This window comes from Schistocerca americana, chromosome 1 (assembly GCF_021461395.2).
Source record: "Schistocerca americana isolate TAMUIC-IGC-003095 chromosome 1, iqSchAmer2.1, whole genome shotgun sequence".
NCBI classification, from domain to species: Eukaryota; Metazoa; Arthropoda; class Insecta; order Orthoptera; family Acrididae; genus Schistocerca; species Schistocerca americana.
This window is the reverse complement of record NC_060119.1, coordinates 268,004,146-268,028,298: the sequence shown is the minus strand read 5'-3', so window position 1 is coordinate 268,028,298 and position 24,153 is coordinate 268,004,146. Positions and strand designations below refer to the sequence as shown.

Below are 24,153 nucleotides of genomic sequence, written 5' to 3'. Positions count from 1 at the left end.
TAACTTACTGTCATGTGTCACATAGACACATGTAACAGCATTAAGACTTAACTAATTTTTGATTTACCACCCATTTTTTTAGTATTAAGTACATTCACTCATCTGGATGGCTACAAGCTAATACCATACTACTACAGAATCAATAAGAAAAAAGGAGGAGCGACTAAATATACCAAAAATTGAGTTACATCCCAGACCCTTCACTTTACCAAATGTGTTGAACAGCTTTCTCATACACATGCTACAACTGTGGATAAGAAAATAAGCAGCTTGTAATATTGGGAGTTTACGAGCAGGAAGTATCATATGCTTCATAAAGAAGCTAGAAACAATTTTAATAAGTTTATGTAAACTTAACCTGAGAGTCACTGTTTGTGGTATATATAATGCTGATTTTCTACCAGTTGGTACTGAATGAGGGCACCTACAGTTGTTGACTTCCAGCTCTGGATTTGTCCACAGCAAAATTCCATATGATACTCGGTGGATATAGGGCAACAGCCGCTGACAATTTGTTTTAGCCCCCAACAACCTAGACTAATTTAACTGTAAAACCAATAGTCAATGGTTTATCTGACCAGGATGGTCAAATGTTAACAATAAAAATTACTGACCATTTAGGTCCAAATCAGTGAAGTATATCTCAGAATCATAAGCAATGACTTGGTATTTAGAGAGAAATTATGGGAAGAACACATAGGAGACATTTATAAAGCAGATGCCATTAATGGAAAATTTAATTCTCTCTTAAAACTAATTTCTACAGCACTTTGGAGTCTTGTTTCCCCCTAAAGCAAATAAGGACAAAATTGAACAGAGACATGTACAAGGGATGGATAACTCCTGGTGTAAAAGTGCCGTGTGCTTGGGAGAGACAGTTCTACAGTAGTCAAGGCTTGAAACTCCATTACAACCAGTATTGCAAAATCCTCCAGCAAAACTATGTACTATACTCAAAAATACAACATTCAAGAACAAGGCAAAACCTGTTTGGAAATTTATTAGACCAGAAACAAAGTAAAACAGAGATGCAAATGAAACTGAACTCCCAGAAAATAGCTCTGGCAGAAATGGTGCACTTTCAAGTCACTGGCCACCAAATTCAATGATTACTTTCTAGCAGTGGCAACAAACACTGCAACTAATAATGAACAAGCAAATAAAAGTGCATTAGACTTACTTGTGCAGAAATTGTATGCACCACCAGCAGACATTAGTTTCAAAAATACAATGCTTGAGTAAAAAATGAAGTACCCTTAATGGGACAAGAAAATGAAATGAAATTTTATGCGTTGAGAGGCTATGTGCCATTATTTCAGTGATTACAAAACCAAGTTAAAATTACAAAGAACTTCACAGTATGAGCCCATTTATCAGTACGGTGTTGCATCTTCTGTGGCCTGGGTGTCTACACTGATTCCATTATGAAAGATGTCAAAAAGCCTTTGGATCTTGTCCTGAGGCAAACTAGGAGTTAACGTCCAAGCTGGTGCTATACATATTCTATCTAGAACAGATCTGGGAATCTTGGTGAACAAGAGAGTGTCTCAACATCAAGTATACAGTTGATAGTCATGTACCGTGAGCGGACAACTGTTGTCCTGTTGAAAAATGGCACAATTATACTAGAAGATGAGATGTTTGTTTCATACCAATGAGCTGTCAGAGTTCCCTCCACCACTACCAGCTGTGACCTGAAATCACGCCCAATGGCTCCCCACACCATAATGCCAGGAATAACACGCCTCCAGTTCTCCAAAACACTGGAAGAAAGGGACCTCTCCCAGGTCACCACCACACTCGTCAACGATGGTCATCCACTGTATTGCAGGACTGCAATTCATCACTGAACAGAATGAAATGTCATTCATCAGCAGTTTGTGGTGCTTCTTGGTCATGGCAGCACTCCAGGTGCAGCTGTTAGTGCTGTGGTGTTAATGGCAGCCCACATGTGGGATGGCAATTCCCTAATCCAGCTGCTGATAGTTTCCGATTAATGGTGTAGGGCGACACAAAATGGGAAGAGCTGATATGAAGGGAGTGCAAAATAAAGTGATACTCTATTGTGGTGGTCAGACATGGTTGACCAGAACCTTGATGATGAATATGCCTGTTCTCATGTTCTCACACAGTAAACATGGGGCCACTGTCACATCCAAAGATCCCACAAATTTGGATATTGTGCAATTCAACCAGCCACCTAAATGGGGACCACAATGAGGCTTCCCTCAAACGGTCTGATGCTGATGATGCTGTCGCATACTAGTGCACAGCATCTCTATGTCCTTCACAGCATTCATGAGTCAACCAAATGTCAGCTGTGGCCTAAAGGCTACAAATTAACAGAGTTTGCCATTCTGAGGAAGGCCAGACACACTGGTCAAAACCAGCCAATAATAAAGTGCTTACTGCATCCTGGTTGCTGGCCTTGTTTCAAACATAGCATAAAGATGGACAATGACAATATGCGAAGCCATTTCACTGTCACTTGGATATGAAAGTACTAACCTCCTCATTTTATTCCATCATTTCCACTCATATCTTATATATTCTCTGTAAACACACTTTTTGAAATCAATAATGGAAATAGTGTGTCTGGTAGTTGTATCAGCTGACCGCTTTGCATGTGGGGCACTGTGCACACTGTGGTGCACCGTGCCAGGTGCGCTATCATCATGTGTCTGCCGCTGTAGTCACTTGTTTTCGATTGGCTGGTGTGAGGAAAGAAGGCAACATGGCCCGGGTACCTCAGGAGCCAAAACAACTCACTTATGGAATTTCATGGAGGCTCGATTGTGGTAACCTTACTGTTCAGTGCACTCACTAACTGAACCGATTGGAAGAGCGAGCGAATGACACAGAATAGGTCTACTGGTAGCATTAAACATACACAACATTAATGAACTGCGATGGCTGTTTACTTCAATTTCAACTCAAATTATTTACATATCCACCAATGGTGTGCAACTTTCCAAAGTTACATTGACATTCAACAATATTTTCTGGGGGCTTCAATTTTCTTGTCAACCAGCGAACAACCTCTTAAGCAAATGGCGGAATTCATCACGCCATTAAAAAGTATTAATTCCACTGGCTAAGATGGTGTTTCCAGCAGAATATTAAAATCTTAGGCTGATTTGGTGTGATTATGCTTAACCTTCATTTGTACTCAATATATTTCCCGACAGACCTAGGTGATACTAAGTTAAGAGTGGAGTACTCTTCACTTACTAGTTCGCAGTGGTTACATATTTGTTTTATTTTCAGTCTGGGAGACGGTGATTTGATAATTCAAAAGTCTCTGGCTGTTAAATGTGTCTATGTGCCACATATCAATTGTCAGTAATTGTGTGGTTGCCTCTCCTCATTAAAATTCATTTAATCATTGAATAAATTATACACTTGTAAAATGACACTGTGATCAAAGCTGTCATTCAAGAAGATGGTTCATCTGCCAAACAAAGAGAAGGGTTACAGGAAATGTAATTTGTTTTCCCTTATCAATGACCCTTCCATTTTGTCTTTGTACGCCCCCCCCCCCCCCCCTTGAGCAACAGCATTGGGTGATCTTTTCCTACTTTATTTCTCCAACAATTTTTTCTCTTTTGGCAGATGGAAGAGCCTCTGATTACAAAAGATAACATTTGTATTACCTACTTTTCATACCCACACCTGATTCTGTCCAGCAAGCAACAATTTTTATCTGCCTTTGAAGTTCGGATGTACATTTTATAGGATCTTTCCTTTATACACTGGAAAACATTTCCATATGTTTAATATAAAATGTGAGCACTAATTAAATATTAAAACATTGGCTCTATAAATATTCAAATCTTAAACCATTTTGACATGCTGAGTGAAAATAATACCTTCATCTTTAACAATGTCTTTGCATGCCTCAAGGAGTTTCTGTGCACCTTCTGCTGCCATACGTAGTTTGCCACGTCTACGGCGTGTCTGTAATCCTGTAAAGTTTGTTGTACAATTTATGTTAAAGACAAACAGCTAAACCACTCTAAGTGGTCAATGAAATTCATTTAACATATTACAAATAAATGTTACTTACCTGTTCTATTTTCTTGATTTCCACGAATATTGTAACTTGGAAAAGATGTAAATATCAAAATGTGCAAAGAAGGATACCTTTCTTTGAAATAATGCATCCATGCTGCTACAACAGGAGCAGGACACAGATCAATTTTGTTCAGTACTAGTATCATACTTTTGTCAACTTTCTGAACATGATGGTACAATGATGGTGGGAACATTAATGCCTGTAATAAGAAGAAATATAGTAGCACAAATCTGTATAGTCAATTACAGGAATCTGATAAAGCATAAGGTAACAAATCATTATCAAACGTAAAGCAAAACTCACAGCATATCGGATATCCACAATTATCAGGATAATATCAGACATTTCAAGAACCCTCCACAGCTGTCTCCAGGTTTCCAAATTCAGTTCAAAATAGCTCAGCTCCTTCCTATCATATTTCTTCTCAAGATCTGAGAGATATTCCTGAAATCGTGAGTCCTTGTTACTGTTAGGACTGTTACAGGATTAAGTACAATAGAGCTTCTCTATTTTTAAAAATTAGGACATGAAATTTACACCAGTTATCACTGAAAAATAACAAGCAATTTGTAGATTAGAACAATTCACACCAGTACTCAACAGCTTGTAGGGGAGTGTTACGCGTATGCAGACATCTACCTCTACACCTACAGAGATACTCCACAAGCACTGTATCACTACCAGTCATTTCCTTTCCTGTTCCATTCGCAGACAGAGTGAGGGAAAAATGACGGTCTCTCTGCCTCCGTATGGGCCCTTTCTTGTATCTTATTGTCATGGTCCTTAAGTGCAATGTATGTGGGGTGGGTGGCAGCGGAATCATTTGAGTCAGCTTTAAAAGCAGGTTCTCTAAATTTTCTCAATAATGTTTCTCCAAAAGAACTTCATCTTTCCTCCAGGGATTCTCACTTCAATTACTGAAGCATTGTTGTTCGAACCCCTTCGATGTCTTCCTTCAATCTGACCAGGCATGGATACCACACACTCGAGCAGTACTCAAGAATAGGTTACACCAGCATCCTACATGTGGTCTCCTTTACAGGTGAACCACTCTTTCCTAAAATGATCTCAATGAACCGAAGTCAACATTTTCCTTCTCTACCACAAATCTCACATGCTCGTTCCATTTCATACCCTTTTGCAATGTTACGCCCAATATTTAAACAACTTCACTGTGTCAAGCAGGGCACTACTAATACTGTATCCACACATTACAGGTTTATTCTTCCTACTCATCCACATCAACTTACATTTTTCTGCTTTTAGAGATAGCTCCCATTCATCACAATAACATTACGTTTTTCCCAATTATTTTATCGTGTTGCTCTGCTTTAGATTGCGATAATTGTCAACTGCTGGCCTACGCAGTAAGTTTTCATCATCTGCACGACTTTCTATGTCTTATCCTTATTATGTGACTGAAATTCTGTTGATACTTCAATAAATAAACTTTGTAGAATTTATTTAGTTATTTTTATACTTAGAGGAAGTTGACTATTCAGCACTGACAGCTATGTGATGTAGCATCTGCATCTGAAGAGCAGTCAGTCAGCCAGTCAGTCAGTTACATGTTCCATAGACCATCAAATGATTCTTTCATCAAAACGATGTGGAACAAATCAGTTTACAGAATAGGTATACCTGATTAGTGTTAACACTAGTGAACACACTACTTTTTAGTTCTACTCATTCACCTGCAATTAAAAACAATCACTTTTTCCTAGGATACTAGTTTTTGAATAGACATTTGTCCATGAACAGAAGAAGTCATCCAGGGGAAATGATTGTGGGTTACATTTAAAACTTGATTTCCTATCTGTCAGACATCTTATGTTATTGGGCACTTGATGAAACATTTTGTTTTGCATACTGAACTCTTTTCTGAGCCACTGAAAGCTTTAATAATGGGCAATAAAAAGTAATTTTTTCCTCCAGTATTGTAGGTATGAACATCACTTTCTTCTCAAATTACGATGGATTATTTATGACACATTTCATTAGCAAATACATTTATTGTGATGGAGCAGTTAAGATGCCTAACTCCTTCAAGAGGACCTACATGATGACTGCGGATGAACACCCAATACTAGTCTTACTGCTCACTGTTTTGAAATCATGTTTTCTTTTAAAGGGGGTCAAAGGGGTAATATGTGCATTTTTCAACTATAGTCTTACATGTGGTCATGCCCCATCTGAAGAGAAGAATGACGAAGAGGATGGTTTTTATGATGAGTTAAATGAAGTATACACTGAATGTCCTAGAGGAGACTACACGATAATTGTTTGGGGATATGAATGCTAAAACATGAAAAGAAAATGAATGTCAGTCTAACACTGGAAAATACAGCCTACATGATAACACAAATGACAATGGGATCAGACTTGTACGCTCTGCCTCTTCAAGAAATAAGGTAGTGGACAGTACAACTTTTAACCACAAAGATATACATAAAATGATATAGAAATCTCCAGGTGAAAATATTTTAACCAAAATGACCATCTCTTAATAGATGCAAGACATCTGTCCAGTCTAATGGGTGTTATAAGTTATAAGGGTGCTAATGTTGACCCTGACCATTACTTTGTAATAGCAACAATCAGAAGTCAAATATCTAATGCAAGGCACGTACATGGATCTCGTCCAAGAAACTTTCATATTGATAAGCTCAAGAAGCCCAGGTTTGCTCAAAGATTCTCTGACTCACTCAAGGAAGACCTGTCACACTTTCTTGACAGTGAGAGTATTGAGGAAATATGGAAAAACCTAAACAACACCCTTACAAAAACTGGTGGTTAAGGTCTAGGAACAGTAGATTACAATGGCTGGTTTGATGAAGAGTGAACACAAGTAACAAGAATTAAAAATGAAGCCTACAGGAGAATGCATGAAGTAAACCATACCCTAAGAAAAAGAGAGGGCATGAAAGAATAGCTTTTAACTGGATGTTAAATTAGAGCTTGAAGGATTTTGAACCACGGGTGAATTTATGTAGAAACACAGGTGGTTCAGTTTTGAGTAGTGATGAAGCAATATTAGACTATAGCCTCCACCCTTTGATGAACTGATGAATGATGGTACAGTGAGACAAATTAATCTTACACTCTATAAACACAAATAACTCAGAAACAAAGGAACCAGTACCAACTACTGGGGAAGTGGATGCAGCCATCAAGAATCTGAAGAACAATAAGGCACAAGGAATGCATCTAATACAAGCAGAACTCATTAAAAATGCAAGGTAGGAGTTTGTTAAACATTTCCACAGGCTTGTAGTTAAGATCTGGGTGATGAACTTATACCTGATGATTGGACCATAGGTATCATATACCCAATACACAAGAAAGGTTATAAAATGGTGTGCTGTTACCTACAGCATATAATGTCCTTTTTAACAGACTTACACACTACGTTGAACAAGCTGTTGGTGACTATCAGTGTGGTTTTAATTGGGGAAGATCTACTGTTGATCACATCTTCCTGCCTTCTGTTTAATGATGCCTTAGAAAAGGTTATAAGAGACGTGGGTGTCGTATTGGCCCCTTATTGTTAGAGGGCCCACACAACCGACACACAAGATGGGTTTGTATTTGTATTTGTATTTATTTATTTATCCCGTGGATCACATATTGTACAAAGTACACATGATATAGGACAAGTCATTTTTCTTAACAAGTATGTAGTTTGGAGAAAAAATTAGGCAATGGACTGCCATTTAAAAAAATGTATACAAAATTGTTCATCGATGAATATAGTAACTTCACATACAGAGAATACAAACAATTTACATGGGGAAGTAAGAAACATGTAGGCAATGTAGTGCTACTTTAATTTTACACAAATAATCACTGAGATTACAGAATAGTGAAATGTCAACTGGAAACACAACAGAATGACAATGTCATTTAAAAACTACATTAAACATGAAATTAACATTGAGATTTAACAGACAATTAAGTTCTAATACTAATAGAATGTGTACTTGTACATTCAAAAAGCGAGTTAAAAAAATTTTGGGAAGTGAAACTGAAACATAGTTGTGTATAGTAGAAATTAGGTTATTATTTTGCCTACAGAATGTTTTACTCTAATAACAGTATTTTACAAAGGAACTTTATAATTTTTCATTTCCAGGAATTCTTGTACTGAATAGAAACAATGCTTTGTCAGAAATGCCGACCCCCTTACAGGAGTGCGCAGAGAAACATCGCCAGTGGACAGAAACACTAACAAACTTTCAGAATACACATGGAACTACTTTGCCAGACAACATGTGACAGTGTTCCACCAATTGGAACTCATATAACTCATGTAGCACTCTGCCGACCTGGCTTTATAATCATGCCTAGACCGTCAGACTGGCAGTGTTTACCAACCACTAGGAACAGTTCTGGCTAGTACTTACGCCAGCCCAGACTTTGTATTCATTCGCCGTAGCACTGTAGTAGTACATTGTATTTTGCACAGTACATTTTGGTCAGTATTTTCTTCCACTGTCTTGTTTCCTTATCTGGTTTGCCACCACAAGAGTGGTGGGGTTTTTCAGTTCATTCTTGAGTTTACCACTTAGTATATGCCAAGACGGCATTTTTCTTTAATTATAATAAAGTGTGTTCAAATTGACTGTTAGTTCTTTCCTGCCAACTGCAGGACACTACAGTGGGCATCAATCCTGTATAATCGGTTCAGGTCCTGGCATGTGCGGATGATATTGATATAATTGCAAGAACGCCAAGAGCAATGAAAGAAGCCCTTACAAGTCTTGAAAGGGCTGCTAGAAAGATTAACCAACAGATAAATGAAGGAAAAACTAAGTGTATGCCTGTAACTAAGAAAAAATTATCCAAATGAGTCCCTACCCATAGAAATTTGTTCATGTTTTTGATATGTATAGTTTCATTTACACTGGATCAGAAGTAAACTGCAAGAACAATGTCAGCTCTAAAGTGCTACCATGGCCTCAGAAAACATCTGAAATCCAAGTTGCTCTTTGTGAAAACTAATGTTATAATGTATAAAGTTTTAGTAAGGCCAGTGTTAACATGCAGTGCAGGGTCCAGAACATGGGCATCAGCAAAATTTGATGAAAGGCAACTGGGTGTATTTGAAAGAAACATCTTAAAGACAAATTCTTGGGCCAGTGGAAGAAAATGGTGTCTGGAGGAGGAGATTCAACTATAAATTATATAATCTGTGTACTGAACCAGACTTTGCCAGCCACATTAAGATTAAAAGGCTGGAATGGGCAAGACATGTACCGACAGCAAACCACAGAATAATTACATGAAAATATTCAGTGCAGTGCCTGAAGGAAGATCAAAGCTAACATGGGAGGAAGGTGTGAGAGAGGTCATAAGGAAAATTGGAGGAGTTCGGCACTAAACAGGGAAGAATGGAATAATCTTCTACAGAAGGCCAAGGCTTACAGATGGCTATTGTGCCAATGATGAAAACGATGATGATGATGATCACTTTCTAAGCAGTGAGCTATTCCATATGATATTATTAAGTAGAAATGTGAAAAAAAAGTCAGGAGCTTGATTCATCTGTTTCCGAGACTAGCAATAATACAAAGACCAAAAATAGCAGTACTTAACTACTGAATAGACACAATAGGCATGTTTCCTCTCAGAATGCATCAATGAGGAGATGTGAATGAATAAAATGGGGTCTGACTGAAAGGTTTCACAAATTCAGACATTTCATCAGAAAATTATCTTTTCAGCTTGTAGGGCAGGTACAAATGTCAATGACAGATTTATTAACCATGAACCCTGGGGTTCATGCTTGTCCTGTTGTCCAAAAGTCACTGACGAGGTAAGAATGTCTGCTTGACGTCACTTACAGCAACACAAACAAAGCCTCATTTGTCTGTGGAACAGCAGATGAAAGTTTAAAAGTTATGGATCACAGTAAATGCTAATGTACTCGGTTCAGTGTGACTAAAATGGAGAAATTTTTCCGTTCTGGCATTTACAGGCCACATGAAAAGGGGTTACACTACGAGTACTCATAATCAAAGACCATACATAATCAAAATCTGAATCAGTTTATATTTACACAGATATTACTATCTCGTAAAATACTTTATGTAGGTTATTACATTGAAATATCTGTGTTCTCGTGCTTCCAGTTCTTCACGGGACATATCAAAGTTCCATGGTGGTCTCTTAGGAAAATCTAAATCTGGTGGAAAGTAAGTGTTACCATCTATTTCCAATGAAGTTTCAGGAAGAGATAATAGAGCATGGCGTGCAGCTTCCTTCCTCTCACGAATTTCAGCTTCAGTTTCCCGATGGAATTGCAGTGCATACCTAGGACAGAAATAATAATAATAATAATAATAATAATAATAATAATAATATGTGGCATAAACTATGAATGTAAATATTTAAGGCTATAAAAGAAGATTATTTACATATAACCATCATTGCTGAGAGACATGCTGTGACATCAACACACTTATACTGAATCTCAAAGTTCTAAATCAACTTTTTTGCTTAGGGGAGTTAAACAGACATTTAAAAATAGAGAGACAAATGACACTCTTTTACACTTTTTGGTGACATTTCTACACAGAACTAATAATAAGGGCACTTCAGATAGCATATCAAACTAGGACAGACTGTCAAAGAGATACCTCAGCTTTACTGGACTGATTAAAGAAACCATAAGGAAGCAATGAGAGAAATATTTCCCTAGGATTTGAACTGTACTTACTTCTCCAGTATCTTACCACTGAACTTCTTTGAAGTTTGAAGCTGTTTAGGTAGAGGGAACAATAAACATTTCACATTAACTTATAGGTGAAGCAATGTAGCTACTTTACACAAACTTTACGATTATTTTCATTGTGCGTAACCAAATTTATACTTACAATGGCCTGCTACTACCTAGAGTCTGCAAATATGACACCTACAATAAGAAGACAACTTACAACAGTGCATGCATTTTCTGTTGAGTGCTCAGCCCCATATTTGTGGATTTCAAATTTCAATTTCAGCTTTTGTTACGTCTTATGCTTTCATGGATACCTGGCTTGAATATTAAGCATACATAAAGTAAATGCACTTCAAAGGCAGCACATGCTCCCTTCACATTGTTCCTCTCTCACTGGTAGTCTAGGTGTGAGACGCAGCTTGCTCCCTCTTTTCCTCACACTGCACTCTAACTTGGATTACAAGATCCTTTTTTCCATGTAGAACATTCCTTCCCAATCAGTATAACATATTTCTGGTCTGACACTGAGTCTCAGCAGCACAACTGAACTCTGCAACTTGAACAGCAGACTTTTGGCCATTCACAGCTAACCAAGCCTTGGCAAATCTAGCATCAAGTTATCAGAGCAGCATTGTTCTTGAAACCCAACATCCTGCAACCATGCTTTTCCCTCATAATGTTAAATTAATGTAATTCAGTTAAATCTATGGTATTTTTCCAGATGGGGCCAGATCAACAGATACTGTATATGATGACCAAAAACATTTTGGACAGGACATCTTCTATCAGATATTTCAAAATTACATAAATACCTACACTCTACAATGCCAGCAAAATGTCTTTTCTTACATCACACTTTACATGCAATTGATGAGTATGAGCAGATGTCATATTCGCAAAATCATTCACACTCACATACTCTAAATGTTTCAATAGCAAGAGTTCTGCACCTAGCTTACAGCCGATACGAGAACAGCAACCTGAGTTAAGCCCACATGAAAAAAGCTTTGTACTGACCAAAAATGATGGCACTGGGGTTATATTACTGGTCATATAGTTTGGAAAAACCATGGTAAAAACCCATCCAGATTTAATTTTTCTGTAACATTTCTAATTCCTTCCAGTGAATACAGGTGTGGTTCATTTAAGTAAGACATAGCCAATTTCATTTCTCATCTTTACCGAATAAATAAATAAATGTATAAGAATATAATAGAGGGAAACATTCCACGTGGGAAAAATATATCTAAAAACACAGATGATGTGACTTACCGAACGAAAGTGCTCGCAGGTCGATAGACACACAAACAAACACAAACATACACATGAAATTCAAGCTTTCGCAACAAACTGTTGCCTCATCAGGAAAGAAGGAAGGAGAGGGAAAGATGAAAGGATGTGGGTTTTAAGGGAGAGGGTAAGGAGTCATTCCAATCCCGGGAGTGGAAAGACTTACCTTAGGGGGAAAAAAGGGGTATACACTCGCGCGCGCGCGCACACACACACACACACACACACACACACACACACACACATCCATCCGCACATACACCAGGTGAACTAGAAAGCAATTGGAGATCTGGTGTGAAAAAAGGCGAAAAGGTGTTGGTTATAGCTGGGCTATGTTGATCCTGTGGTGAACTGGGGTTGGTAGACAACGATGTGCACAAAGATTATGTGGTTGTGTTGCCGCCAAAACACGTTAAAGGGTGGAGCAATTCGGGAAAATTTCGAAAAAACTGCGTGTAAATGTATTAAAAGGAGTGGTTTTGTGGTGGCAGATTGTGAAAATGAAGCTAACAATTGTCTGACGAAGAAATAATGACGTTAAAACCTGTGGGAAGCGGCTAAAAAAGATCAGTGATGTGGGAAAAACGGAAATGGAAAAAAAGCGAAAGTTATAAGAATATAATAGAGGGAAACATTCCACGTGGGAAAAATATATCTAAAACACAGATGATGTGACTTACCGAACGAAAGTGCTGGCAGGTCGATAGACACACAAACAAACACAAACATACACATGAAATTCAAGCTTTCGCAACAAACTGTTGTCTCATCAGGAAAGAGGGAAGGAGAGGGAAAGACGAAAGGATGTGGGTTTTAAGGGAGAGGGTAAGGAGTCATTCCAATCCCGGGAGCGGAAAGACTTATCTTAGGAGGAAAAATGGGGTATACACTCGCACACACACACACACACACACACACACACACACACACACATCCATCCGCACATACGGATGGATGTGTGTGTGTGTGTGTGTGTGTGTGTGTGTGTGTGTGTGTGCGCGAGTGTATATCCCTTTTTTCCCCCCAAGGTAAGTCTTTCCGCTCCCGGGATTGGAATGACTCCTTACCCTCTCCCTTAAAACCCACATCCTTTCGTCTTTCCCTCTCCTTCCCTCTTTCCTGATGAGGCAACAGTTTGTTGCGAAAGCTTGAATTTCATGTGTATGTTTGTGTTTGTTTGTGTGTCTATCGACCTGCCAGCACTTTCGTTCGGTAAGTCAAATAAATGTATAAGAAAACACATGTGCTATAAAATGATCATGTGTTGATTTGGGCACGTAACAGCCATGTCGTACATGCATAACATTACGTACATGGAGGAATGAAGAAACATGTTGAAGTGTTCATGGTGCCATGGATTCAGAGACCCCTGTGTTTGCAGTCAGATATTTCTTTAATGATGAAGAATCCACAGTGAGTATCGAACATCGCTTCAGGCAACATTTGTTCTTGTACAACACTCAGCAGTATTCAATGTACAACAATGAGCAGTATTCAATAACAACACTCAACTAGGATTGGATGACATGTTCCCAATGACATCAAACATTGTTGTTGTTGTTGTTGTTGTTGTTGTGGTCTTCAGTCCTGAGACTGGTTTGATGCAGCTCTCCATGCTACTCTATCCTGTGCAAGCTTCTTCATCTCCCAGTACCTACTGCAACCTACATCCTTCTGAATCTGCTTAGTGTATTCATCTCTTGGTCTCCCTCTACGATTTTTACCCTCCACGCTGCCCTCCAATGCTAAATTTGTGATCCCTTGATGCCTTAAAACATGTCCTACCAACCGATCCCTTCTTCTAGTCAAGTTGTGCCACAAACTTCTCTTCTCCCCAATCCTATTCAATACCTCCTCATTAGTTACGTGATCTACCCACCTTATCTTCAGCATTCTTCTGTAGCACCACATTTCAAAAGCTTCTATTCTCTTCTTGTCCATACTAGTTATCGTCCATGTTTCACTTCCATACATGGCTACACTCCATACAAATACTTTCAGAAACGACTTCCTGACACTTAAATCTATACTCGATGTTAACAAATTTCTCTTCTCCAGAAACAATTTCCTTGCCATTGCCAGTCTACATTTTATATCCTCTCTACTACGACCATCATCAGTTATTTTACTCCCTAAATAGCAAAACTCCTTTACTACTTAAGTGTCTCATTTCCTAATCTAATTCCCTCAGCATCACCCGATTTAATTTGACTACATTCCATTATACTCGTTTTGCTTTTGTTGATGTTCATCTTATATCCTCCTTTTAAGACACTGTCCATTCCGTTCAACTGCTCTTCCAAGTCCTTTGCTGTCTCTGACAGAATTACAATGTCATTACATTCTGTAATACATTACAGAATTACATCAAACATTATTAAAGTGAAATCACACAGCTACCTTAAAACATACAGACGCACAGAAAAATGGAGGCAGTGTAGGGCAAGTCCACAATATTCTGTGCACCACTATGCAGCAACACTCTCAACGTTAAATTGGTCCTTAAGGTTAAAATTTCAAACTAAACTGAACTTTCATATTTGTAAGTAGTGCTTTTGTTAAAGCTGAATGTCAGGGACTTCACAAAACACAGACTGTTCCACCAGAAACGGCTTACCATTGGGACCAAAGATGATAATTCTAGAGTAGTGATGTGTGGAAAAGCACATTAATGTTGTAGCTAACTGAGAGAGTCTTAGGTAATGAGAGACAGATAACCAACAATCACTGCATAACAGCTTTGTGCTCACTGTATGTTGCAGTGTGTTTACATCACAAATCTGAATTTATTTTAATGAGGTGGTTACTATTTTAGTTACATATCATCTGCTACTCAAATCCAGCTGTTGAATTGTGGATTTATCTTTCAACTATAACTTGGATCAGTTGTCGCCAAAACTGTAGTAACAATTCTGGCTACAATACAAAAGCATGGGTGTCATAGCCCACTACTTTTTACATTTTAAAAGCAGTAGATAATTACAAATAGAGCTCCATATGTCATACAAAATTATCAATTACCTTTTGTTTGTCTGCACAAATTCTTATTTTGGTAGTGAGTCCTATATCTGCCAGTGATCATATACAAATTTATTTCATTGTACAATTTTATCCCTTCTCTTCACTTTGTTATTCTGTATTCCTCCACATCTCACATTCTTGTTACATTCCTCCTTACTTTTAGTTTTATTTCTATATTCCTCTTCAATTTTATTTATCTAATATTTCACAATGTAGTCTTGTTCTAAGATCTGCTACAAGATGTGCCCCAGCAGTGAGCATCAAACCAAATTAGTTGTAATATCTAATAAAAATAACAATATCCAACAATACATGGAAAAGAAAGGATGAATTATCTGAGGATAAAATTCACACTGATGCAGTCTTTTAGAAATGTGAAATATATGCCTCTCAAAGTTGTTCACACACTTCCAGATTAATGTAGTAATGAAACTAATTCACCAAACTACAGCACTGACAGTAACGATCAAAAACTTAGTGAGGAGAATACTTTTGCTGCTTGGCATTTAAGTCAGACCACATACACACTCAGCATATGACTAAGGCATCAACATTTTGAAAAAGTTAATTAAATAGTTCTCAGTTTTCATTATGGCCAAGTCATGAAGCTATACACAATCAATATGAGATAAGCTAGATGGGTAGAAATTTATTCAGGGCAGAGACAGCTGATCCAGCCACAGTGTACATTGTTACACCCACACTGTTAACATAAATAATATCATATGATTGATAACCAAATGAACACTGCAATAAATTACCTATTTGCATTTCCTCGGCCTTTCTGGCTTGATGGCTGCTTGTTTATTGTATTTATACCAGAAGTTTCATCCTCAGAGTCACCTCGGACAACAAAATTTGGAACACCTCCTAGATTAAAGAAAGAAAACTTTGGCATAGCATTTGGTTAAAATCAACTACTGTACAGCACTTTTATTTGTACAGTGGCATCCATAAAAAGTAAAATTTCAGTTTTCAACAACACAGTAAATCTACAGGGTAAATTCTCTTATACAATTACAGAAAATATTTCTGATGTCAGACTCCAAATGCAGTCAACTGGCAATGCCCAAGTCAATTACCAGCTGTTGTGAAAATTGACTTGAACAAAAAACATTTCTATGTCACAGTGGACCCAGTCTTATTACTAAATGCAACAAAAGCTTTCAATTATTTTCACAGCCTATTTCTTCAGATTCTTGTACTTTATAGTACTTGAAAAGTAATTGAAAAGTCTTCTGACCAGGTGGTTATAAATAAAACGTAGCTATTCATGGAGGTCCAGTGTTGGCTTTAATTATTGTATTGCAGCAAAATTTAGTAGATATCTTAATGTGTTAATGTGGTTACACTGGAAAAAAACTAGTTCAAATTTTGGTCACCAGGTGCAAATGTGAAGATGTACACTGTTTCTATGATGGTATGACAGCCATAAAGTCATTTGACATGCCATAATGTGAGTGAATACCATGGCTACCGAGAAGAGAGACCGTGCGCTGTTAGTAAAACTCTTTTATGTGAACACCAGCAAATACAGTGCTGCACTGACAGATTATCACCAACTGAAATGTCTAAGGAGAGGCCTGACATCATTAAATGGTGTAAAGAAGATAATAATGAAATTAAACAAAAAACATGGGTGAGCTTTGTGTGGCGCCTGGAAGAGAAACGTGTCCTATCCTGGTGGAAGTTATTGATGAGGTTGCTAGTGCTGAAAGTGACCATACAGCATGTGCCCCGGTTAGTGCTAGTGCTCATGCAGTGTCCAAGAACTGTTCATCCCATGGTCAACAGTGTGGAAATTTCTGTGGTCTATTTTACAGTGGTTCCCATATAAAATCCAGACAGTGAGGCAGCTGAACCTGATGATCTGCAACAACATTCTAAAGTTGCTCTTAAATTTCTGGCGTGGATGGAAATGGCCGGGCAATATTCTATGTAGTGACGAGGTACATTTTACACTACAGTGTGGAGTGAATACACAGAACTGCTGAATTTGGTGTACTGTTAAACCGAGTGTTATGCACAAATTACCATTGCACTCACTGTATGGGAATGTGTGTTATGGATTCACAAGCACCTTTGTTCTGGGTCAATTCTTCTTTGAAGAGAATACACACAGAGGGGCAGTGATGTGTACCGTAATGTCTGCATGTTAACGAGATCATCTTGTACAGCATGTGATACCTCACCTGAAAGAGCACGACTGATGTAAACCACTGTTTTCATGCAACATGGGCAACAGCTCATGTCACTCATTCAGTGAAAGATCTGATTAACGCAATAGTCCACGAATGTGTTATCTCCAGAGGTTTTCAGATGTATAGCCTGCAAGATCACCTGATCTGAATCCATGTGACTTTTGGCTCTGGTGGTTCTAAAAGAATGTTTACCATGGACACATTTTGTGTCTACCTGATACGAAGGCCCAGTATACAGCAACACATTGCTCAGATTCCACTGGAACTGCTCCGAGCAACTGTTGATCATGTCGTTTTACGGATACAGCATCTTTTTTTATGTCTCTGGTGCTAATTTCGAGCAAACTGAGCAAACAGTGGTTAATGATAAGATCAACATTGCGCCTTCCTCAGTTGTTTGACCTATCTGCCCACATCCCGTTCCTAATCCATTACATATAGAAATATTTCCATACGTCTTTATTTCATTCATAGTCCCAGATTTGCACCTGGTGGCCAAAACTGGAACTATTTTTTTTCCCAGCGTACATTAGTTTCACATTAACACACTAGAAAATCTACCAAGTTTCACAGCCATATGAAAATTACAGCCCACACTGGACCACTCTGAGTAGCTGCTCTTTAGTTTTAGCCACACGGTACTAGCACTGCAATGGACCTCCACAAGAATTTCTTCATGTTATAAATTAACAACTCAAGAAGCGTGAGGTCATGAGAAGCAGACCAGAAATGGGGAACTATACATTAAGGAAAAGTAAACACTCATCGAACTTGACTGGTGTGTGGCACATACAGATGCGCAACAGAAAATAATATTCACACTAGCTTCTGAGTTCTTGCTCTTTTTCCAGCCAAAGTTCACTTGTTCACTCACACAACCGCACAGACTCCCAAGCGCACAATTTTATATTTCTGTACATTTAAAGTGAGTTGCCAATCTTGGCACAACTTTAAACCCTTATCAAGATTTGATTGGATATTTGTGCAGATTTTTTCCCCAGAGGGTACTTCATTATAGACAAAGCACCATCTGTAAAATGTCTGAGATTTCAATTAACATTGCCTGCCAGATCATTAATGAACAAAATGAACAGTAAAGGTCATAACACACACATGAAGTCACCTCAATGTCTGTTGATGATTCTCCCTACAAGATAACATATTGCAACTTTTGTACCAAGAAATGATATTTGTTCTTCCATATGGTCCTACTTCATTAATAAGTGTCGATATGGTATTGAGACAAAAGTTTTTTGGGAGACAAGAAATAACTTATTGTATCTACCTTTTTGCCTTTCAGGGTTCCACATGAGAAGTGAATAAGTTCTCTTTTGTACGACTTATGTTTTCAGAATCCACTCTGCTTGGCAGAGAGCGGGTCACTGTGAGTTATTGCTTTATCCTTTAGCTCCAATTATGTCTGAAATTCTGAAGCAGATGGACACCAATGAGACTGGATGGTATTTTTTTGGATCACTTTTCCTGCTCTTCTTGTAGGCATGTGTGACCACCACTCTCCTTCAACCCCCAGAGACATATTTCTTTTCAAGGAACCTATGGTACATAATGGGCAAGAGTGAGGGTACCAGCTGCAAATTCTGTACAGAATCTGACAAGTATTGTAACAGGCCCTAGGGTCTTTGTAATTTCAGCTGTTTCTCTATGCAACTAACATCTATGTAAGTTCTCTCTGTGCTGGCACAAGAATTAAAGTAGGACATTACTCTTGGATCTTCCTTTGGAATGAAAATTTTAAAAATGGAGTTTAGCATTTCTGCATTTGCTTTGCTAGTTCCCATTTCAATTTCTGTTTATCCATGAGTACCTAGATATTAATTTATATGCCACTGATAATCTTAACACGTGACCTCAAGTTCTTTTGACAGTGAAATGCATTTAATTCAGCATCTTTAGAGGTATAACCATGTGCTTTGTTTCACCTTGTCAATGTTTCTTTATAGAGACTGAGTACCATGGAGGGTCTGTACCATTACTACGTACTGATCTGTTTGGCTACATAACCATCCAGCACTTAGTCAACTGTTCTTCTTACTTGAGCCACAATTCCTGCACATACTCCTGTAACAAGCTAAACATTCCAAATTCCTCATTGAGATAAGACTCTATTGCTTCTTTATCAAATTTATTGAACATGTATATTTTTATACTTGCTTTTTTCGATCTTTGTAATTTGGTGATCATTGTTGCTACAACTGCAGCACGATCACCGAAGCCAAGTTCAACTTCAAAGAATTTTAGTCTATTTGTTGATTGGTTAATTTTTATTTTGTCCCATTTGATTACATTATGTACAGAGTGTGTACTTGTAATATAGGAGAGGGCAATGTAATCTAATATCTTAAAATATTTACCAGACTTATTACAATATAAAATGATGTACTACAAGTTATTTACATACAACCTACTACAACATTTTCATCTGATTACAGTATACATATGCAAGTAGTAAAAGCACTTCTCATTCTGTACACATATACTCCTCTACACTATATGATTATTTTTTCCATTACATAATTCCTTAGGTCTACAAGTTTCTGAAATGTCTTTTCACTCGTACTGTCCTGTAGACTCTTCAGAAGATGCATTACTGATTGGATGCCCAAGTATCAAGGACCTTTTCCAGCAGCTCTTAAGTTTTGTGTGGTATGCTTCTCAGCTGACCTTTATTTCTTGCGTCATAAGAATGCCATCTTTTTCCAGCAATGTATTGTGTTTGATTAATGAAATTATTGTTCTGTATATGTACATCTATGGAAAAGTCAATATATTTTTAAATTGTGAAAGGCAGTTCTGCACGAGTATATTTTTTCATTCAAAATGGTTCTAATGGCCTCTTTTTGCAAGACAAAAATTATTTTTGTACTACTGCTGCTGCTGCTCATGTTTCCCAAGCAATAATTCCATACTGAAAGTATAGATCAAATAGAGCATGGTACACTGCTGTACATAGAAGTTCTTTGTCAGTATAATGTGCTAGATGTGACATAATAAACATTACTGTGATTAATTTACAACAGACACTGTTTACATGTTGTGTCCACTGGAACTTATTGCCACCAGTAATTTCCAAAAAGTTTATAGAAATAACTTCTTCCAGCTTTGTTCCACCTATGACTATATCTATGTGGCCTTCCTTTTCTCTATTTGTGAACACCATGCACACTGTTTATTTACTTATAATTACATCAGTTAGTATGAGCAACTGTAATGTATTGTTTGTTCACATAAATGCGCTTATTTCCACATAATCTACTGCAGTCAATAATGTCGTGTTGTCAGCATATGAGGGGTGGCAGCAGACACTTACAAGCGACACACCCTTTTCGACTATTACATAAAAGGCGCAACATACATACAACTGAAAAACAAACATGAAACTAACAGCTCCTGCAACTTCTTTTAGACAAACATGTACACCTTTTCTCCCTACCTCTAGAAAAAAACTTCAGCAGTCTTGTTTCTCGTTTTTTACAGTCGTCAAACTACATTGCTCAAAGTATTTACCTGAAACTTTGGCAACAGAACTCCCCATAAGTGCACGCATGCTTGTGTGAGACAAGATTGTCCCTAATTATTGGTGCCCCGAAGTAAACTATCAACATGTCATACGTTGTTAAATGACTGCGAACACAACACGAGTAAAGAACAAACACACGGTCTGTGAAAATAAAAACTGTATCACCAGGCTTGCAATCAGAACTAAAATAGATTAAAAAGTCATTAGGATAGCTAGCGCACAAAACTGTGGCAGTTACATGCATTCTCATTGAGTCCTTTCTTTAGTGAATTAAATAAGTTATCCATTTTTTCTTATAATAATAAATAACATTGTTTTCAAACACATATAATGTCATTATGACATTAGATGACTACAAAATACTGACTTCATGAATATGGCAACACACCTTTCATCTTCCTCTTGTTCTGCAGCTGCATTTTCTTGGCTTTCGCGCTAAAAGGAACCTTCCTCCTTCCTTGCGGCATGTTACTTTTTTTTTTAAATTATTTTTGCAAACGCGAAGTGTAAACAATCAACACCACCACGCGCGACTCAAAATACACCACAGATAACACACACGTAAATACAACAGAGGCGCCTCGTGACTTGAAATAATATCAATGTTTCTCTGTTGACAGTCTTAAAAGTAGATTTTGGTTTGCTTTAATTACAGTTTCACACACGTTCAAGGGGGAAACAGTACTTTCGTTCCCCAGCTTAGTTTGCAATAACCCTTACGGCCTCTGCGCCAAAGTTGAACAAAAACAATTACGCTGAATAGTGCCGTATGAATTTAATTAATTACAGTTTGTAGATATTGCGTCGCGTTCTTCTAAGAACTGCTGTTGGAGACTGTTTCTCAGTCTTCCATAGACATGAGTTATACAAAATAAAATATATAATATGTTCATGCGCAGACCTAGTAGTCATCATCACCCTTATACAAAACCTATGTACGTCTCGTCTTTTTCTTTTTGCTCGAAATATTATTTTGAGTATCAGCTACAGCAAGATTTGTTTTTCACTTCATTTTTATTTTACGTCAGCGTTATTGCAACTGGCAGTTAGAACTTAATTTCCTCTTGTTCACTTCCCAGTGTAACAAAAAAAACCATACGTGTGATTCTTGAAGCTTTCACGGGGTACTGAATGTTCGACGAGGTTTCGGGATTGCAGCCGGATTATGTTGAGTTCTTGCCACGATATTTCGGCTGGAAATTGTCCAGACATCTTCAGGTGAGTGTCCGTCACTAAAAAAAAAAAAAAAAACTTTCTGTCTCCAGTGATGGACACTCACCTGAAGATGGGTGGACGATTTCCAGCCAAATATCGTGGCAAGAAGTCATCATGATCCGGCTGCAATCCCGAAGCCTCATCGAACAAACCTATATGTGCTTGTTTGTACTGATTACAGGATGACTTACTCTTAAAAATAATTACATGTTTTTCCATTTCCAGAAGCAATACCGATGGAATAAAATCGAACACTTAATAGTTGCCAGGTGACTAGCTCAAACGAATTGTTGCTGTAACAGTATAACAGAATAGGACATCTTAGTAACATGTTGATTTTTTTATATTTAGATTTATGTATTATCTGACTTTAAACATTAAAAAATGTAATCGATGTCGTGTTTTGTGCACCTACATACACACTTGCAAATATAATTTCATAAATAACAAACACCATGAAACTTATATTTGTGATAATTGTTGTTTATAATAACACTAAACTGTCCATCATACTGCACATGATACACTAACGCTCATAAATTATGGATAATGCTGATATATGGTGAAACAACGCTCTAGTGGGCGGTTTGCGGGTTCAAAACACCTCAGGGTATGACCATGCTGTGCATTTGATCTGCGGTCGTCGCACGATAGCGCTGGTAGCAGTCCACATACACAGAGGTGTGTTGGTCCATGTCAAAATACGGTGCAGCGAGTAAGTGTGCAGACGTTTTCAGACATGCTAATGGTGACTGTGTGTTGAAAATGGCTCAAAGAACACATATTGATGACGTTATGAGGGGTAGAATGCGAAGGCGACTGGAGGCTGCTCAAACACAGCAGGTCGTAGCACAGGCCCTCTGTGTGTCAGAAAGTGTGATCTCAAGATTATGGCAACGATTCCAGCAGGCGCTACAGTACGGGACGTCCACTGTGTACAACACCACAAGAAGACCGATATCTCACCATCAGTGCCCACAGATGGCCATGGTTATTGCAGGTAACCTTGCTCGGGACCTTACCGCAGCCACTGGAACAGTTGTCTCCAGACACACAGTCTACAGACGACTGAACAGACATGGTTTAGTCGCCTGGAGACCTGCAAGGTGCATTCCACTGACCCCTGGTCACAGGTGAGCCCGTAAAGCCTGTGTCAAGAACACAGTACATGGTCATTGGAACAGTGGTCCCAGGCTATGTTCACGGACAAGTCCAGGTGTAGTCTGAACAGTGATTCTTGCAAGGTTTTCATCTGGGGTGAACCAGGAACAAGATAATAACCCCTCAATGCCCTTGAAAGGGACCTGTATGGAGGTCATGGTTTAATGATGTGAGGTGGGATTATGACTGGTGCACATACAGTCCTGCATGTCTTTGACAGAGGAAATGTAAGAGGTCAGGTGTATCGGGACGTCATTTTGCACCAGTATGTCTGCCTTTTCAGGGGTGCAGTGGGTCCCACCTTCCACTGAGCTGCCATCGTGGAGGAGTACCTTGAAACAGAAGATATCAGGCGAATGGAGTGGCCTGCCTATTCTCCAGGCCTAAACCCCGTCGAGTACGTCTGGGATGCTCTCAGTTGATGTGTTGCTGCACATTTTCAAACCCCTAGGACACTTCAGAAGCTCCGACAGGCACTAGCAACTGTTCGACCACCTGATCCAGAGTATGCCAACACGTCGTGTGGCCTGTGTACGTGTGCATGGTGATCATATCCCGTATTGATGTTGGGATACATGCACAGGAAACAGTGGCGTTTTGTAGCATATGTGTTTCGGGATGGTTTTCAGAACTTATCAACAATACTGTGGACTTACAGGTCTGTATCGTGTGTGTTCCTTATGTGCCTATGCTCTCAGTGCCAGTTTTGTGCAGTGTCACGTTGTGTGGCACCACATTCTGCAATTATCCTTAATTTATAAGCATGAATGTATATTCAGTATATTCACATACATAAGTTTAATTTAAACGAAACTATATTAGCACTTAGGACTATCTTCAGGGCAAGTTTTGAATCCTATTGTATAAAATGCTTTTTCTCCAAGTCATCTCTGTGTGGTGTTTTTAAACATGCTCAGTGACACATTGTTTGCCA

General features: G+C 38.3%; 1 protein-coding gene across 1 annotated transcript in view; it reads right to left on the bottom strand.

Annotated features, from left to right (window-relative positions):
- LOC124583376 (guanine nucleotide-binding protein-like 1) overlaps positions 1-21,679 on the bottom strand; it is a 62,586-nt gene extending 40,907 nt beyond the window's left edge. Inside the window, exons 1-6 of the mRNA XM_047131337.1 lie at positions 21,232-21,679; positions 15,866-15,974; positions 10,177-10,387; positions 4,379-4,519; positions 4,067-4,274; positions 3,870-3,965 (exon numbers count right to left, since the gene is read on the bottom strand). Coding sequence (XP_046987293.1) covers positions 3,870-3,965; positions 4,067-4,274; positions 4,379-4,519; positions 10,177-10,387; positions 15,866-15,974; positions 21,232-21,310 — 844 coding nt within the window. The 5' untranslated portion in view covers positions 21,311-21,679. The remainder of the gene's footprint in view (positions 1-3,869; positions 3,966-4,066; positions 4,275-4,378; positions 4,520-10,176; positions 10,388-15,865; positions 15,975-21,231) is intronic.
- Between the last annotated feature and the right edge of the window lie 2,474 nt (positions 21,680-24,153).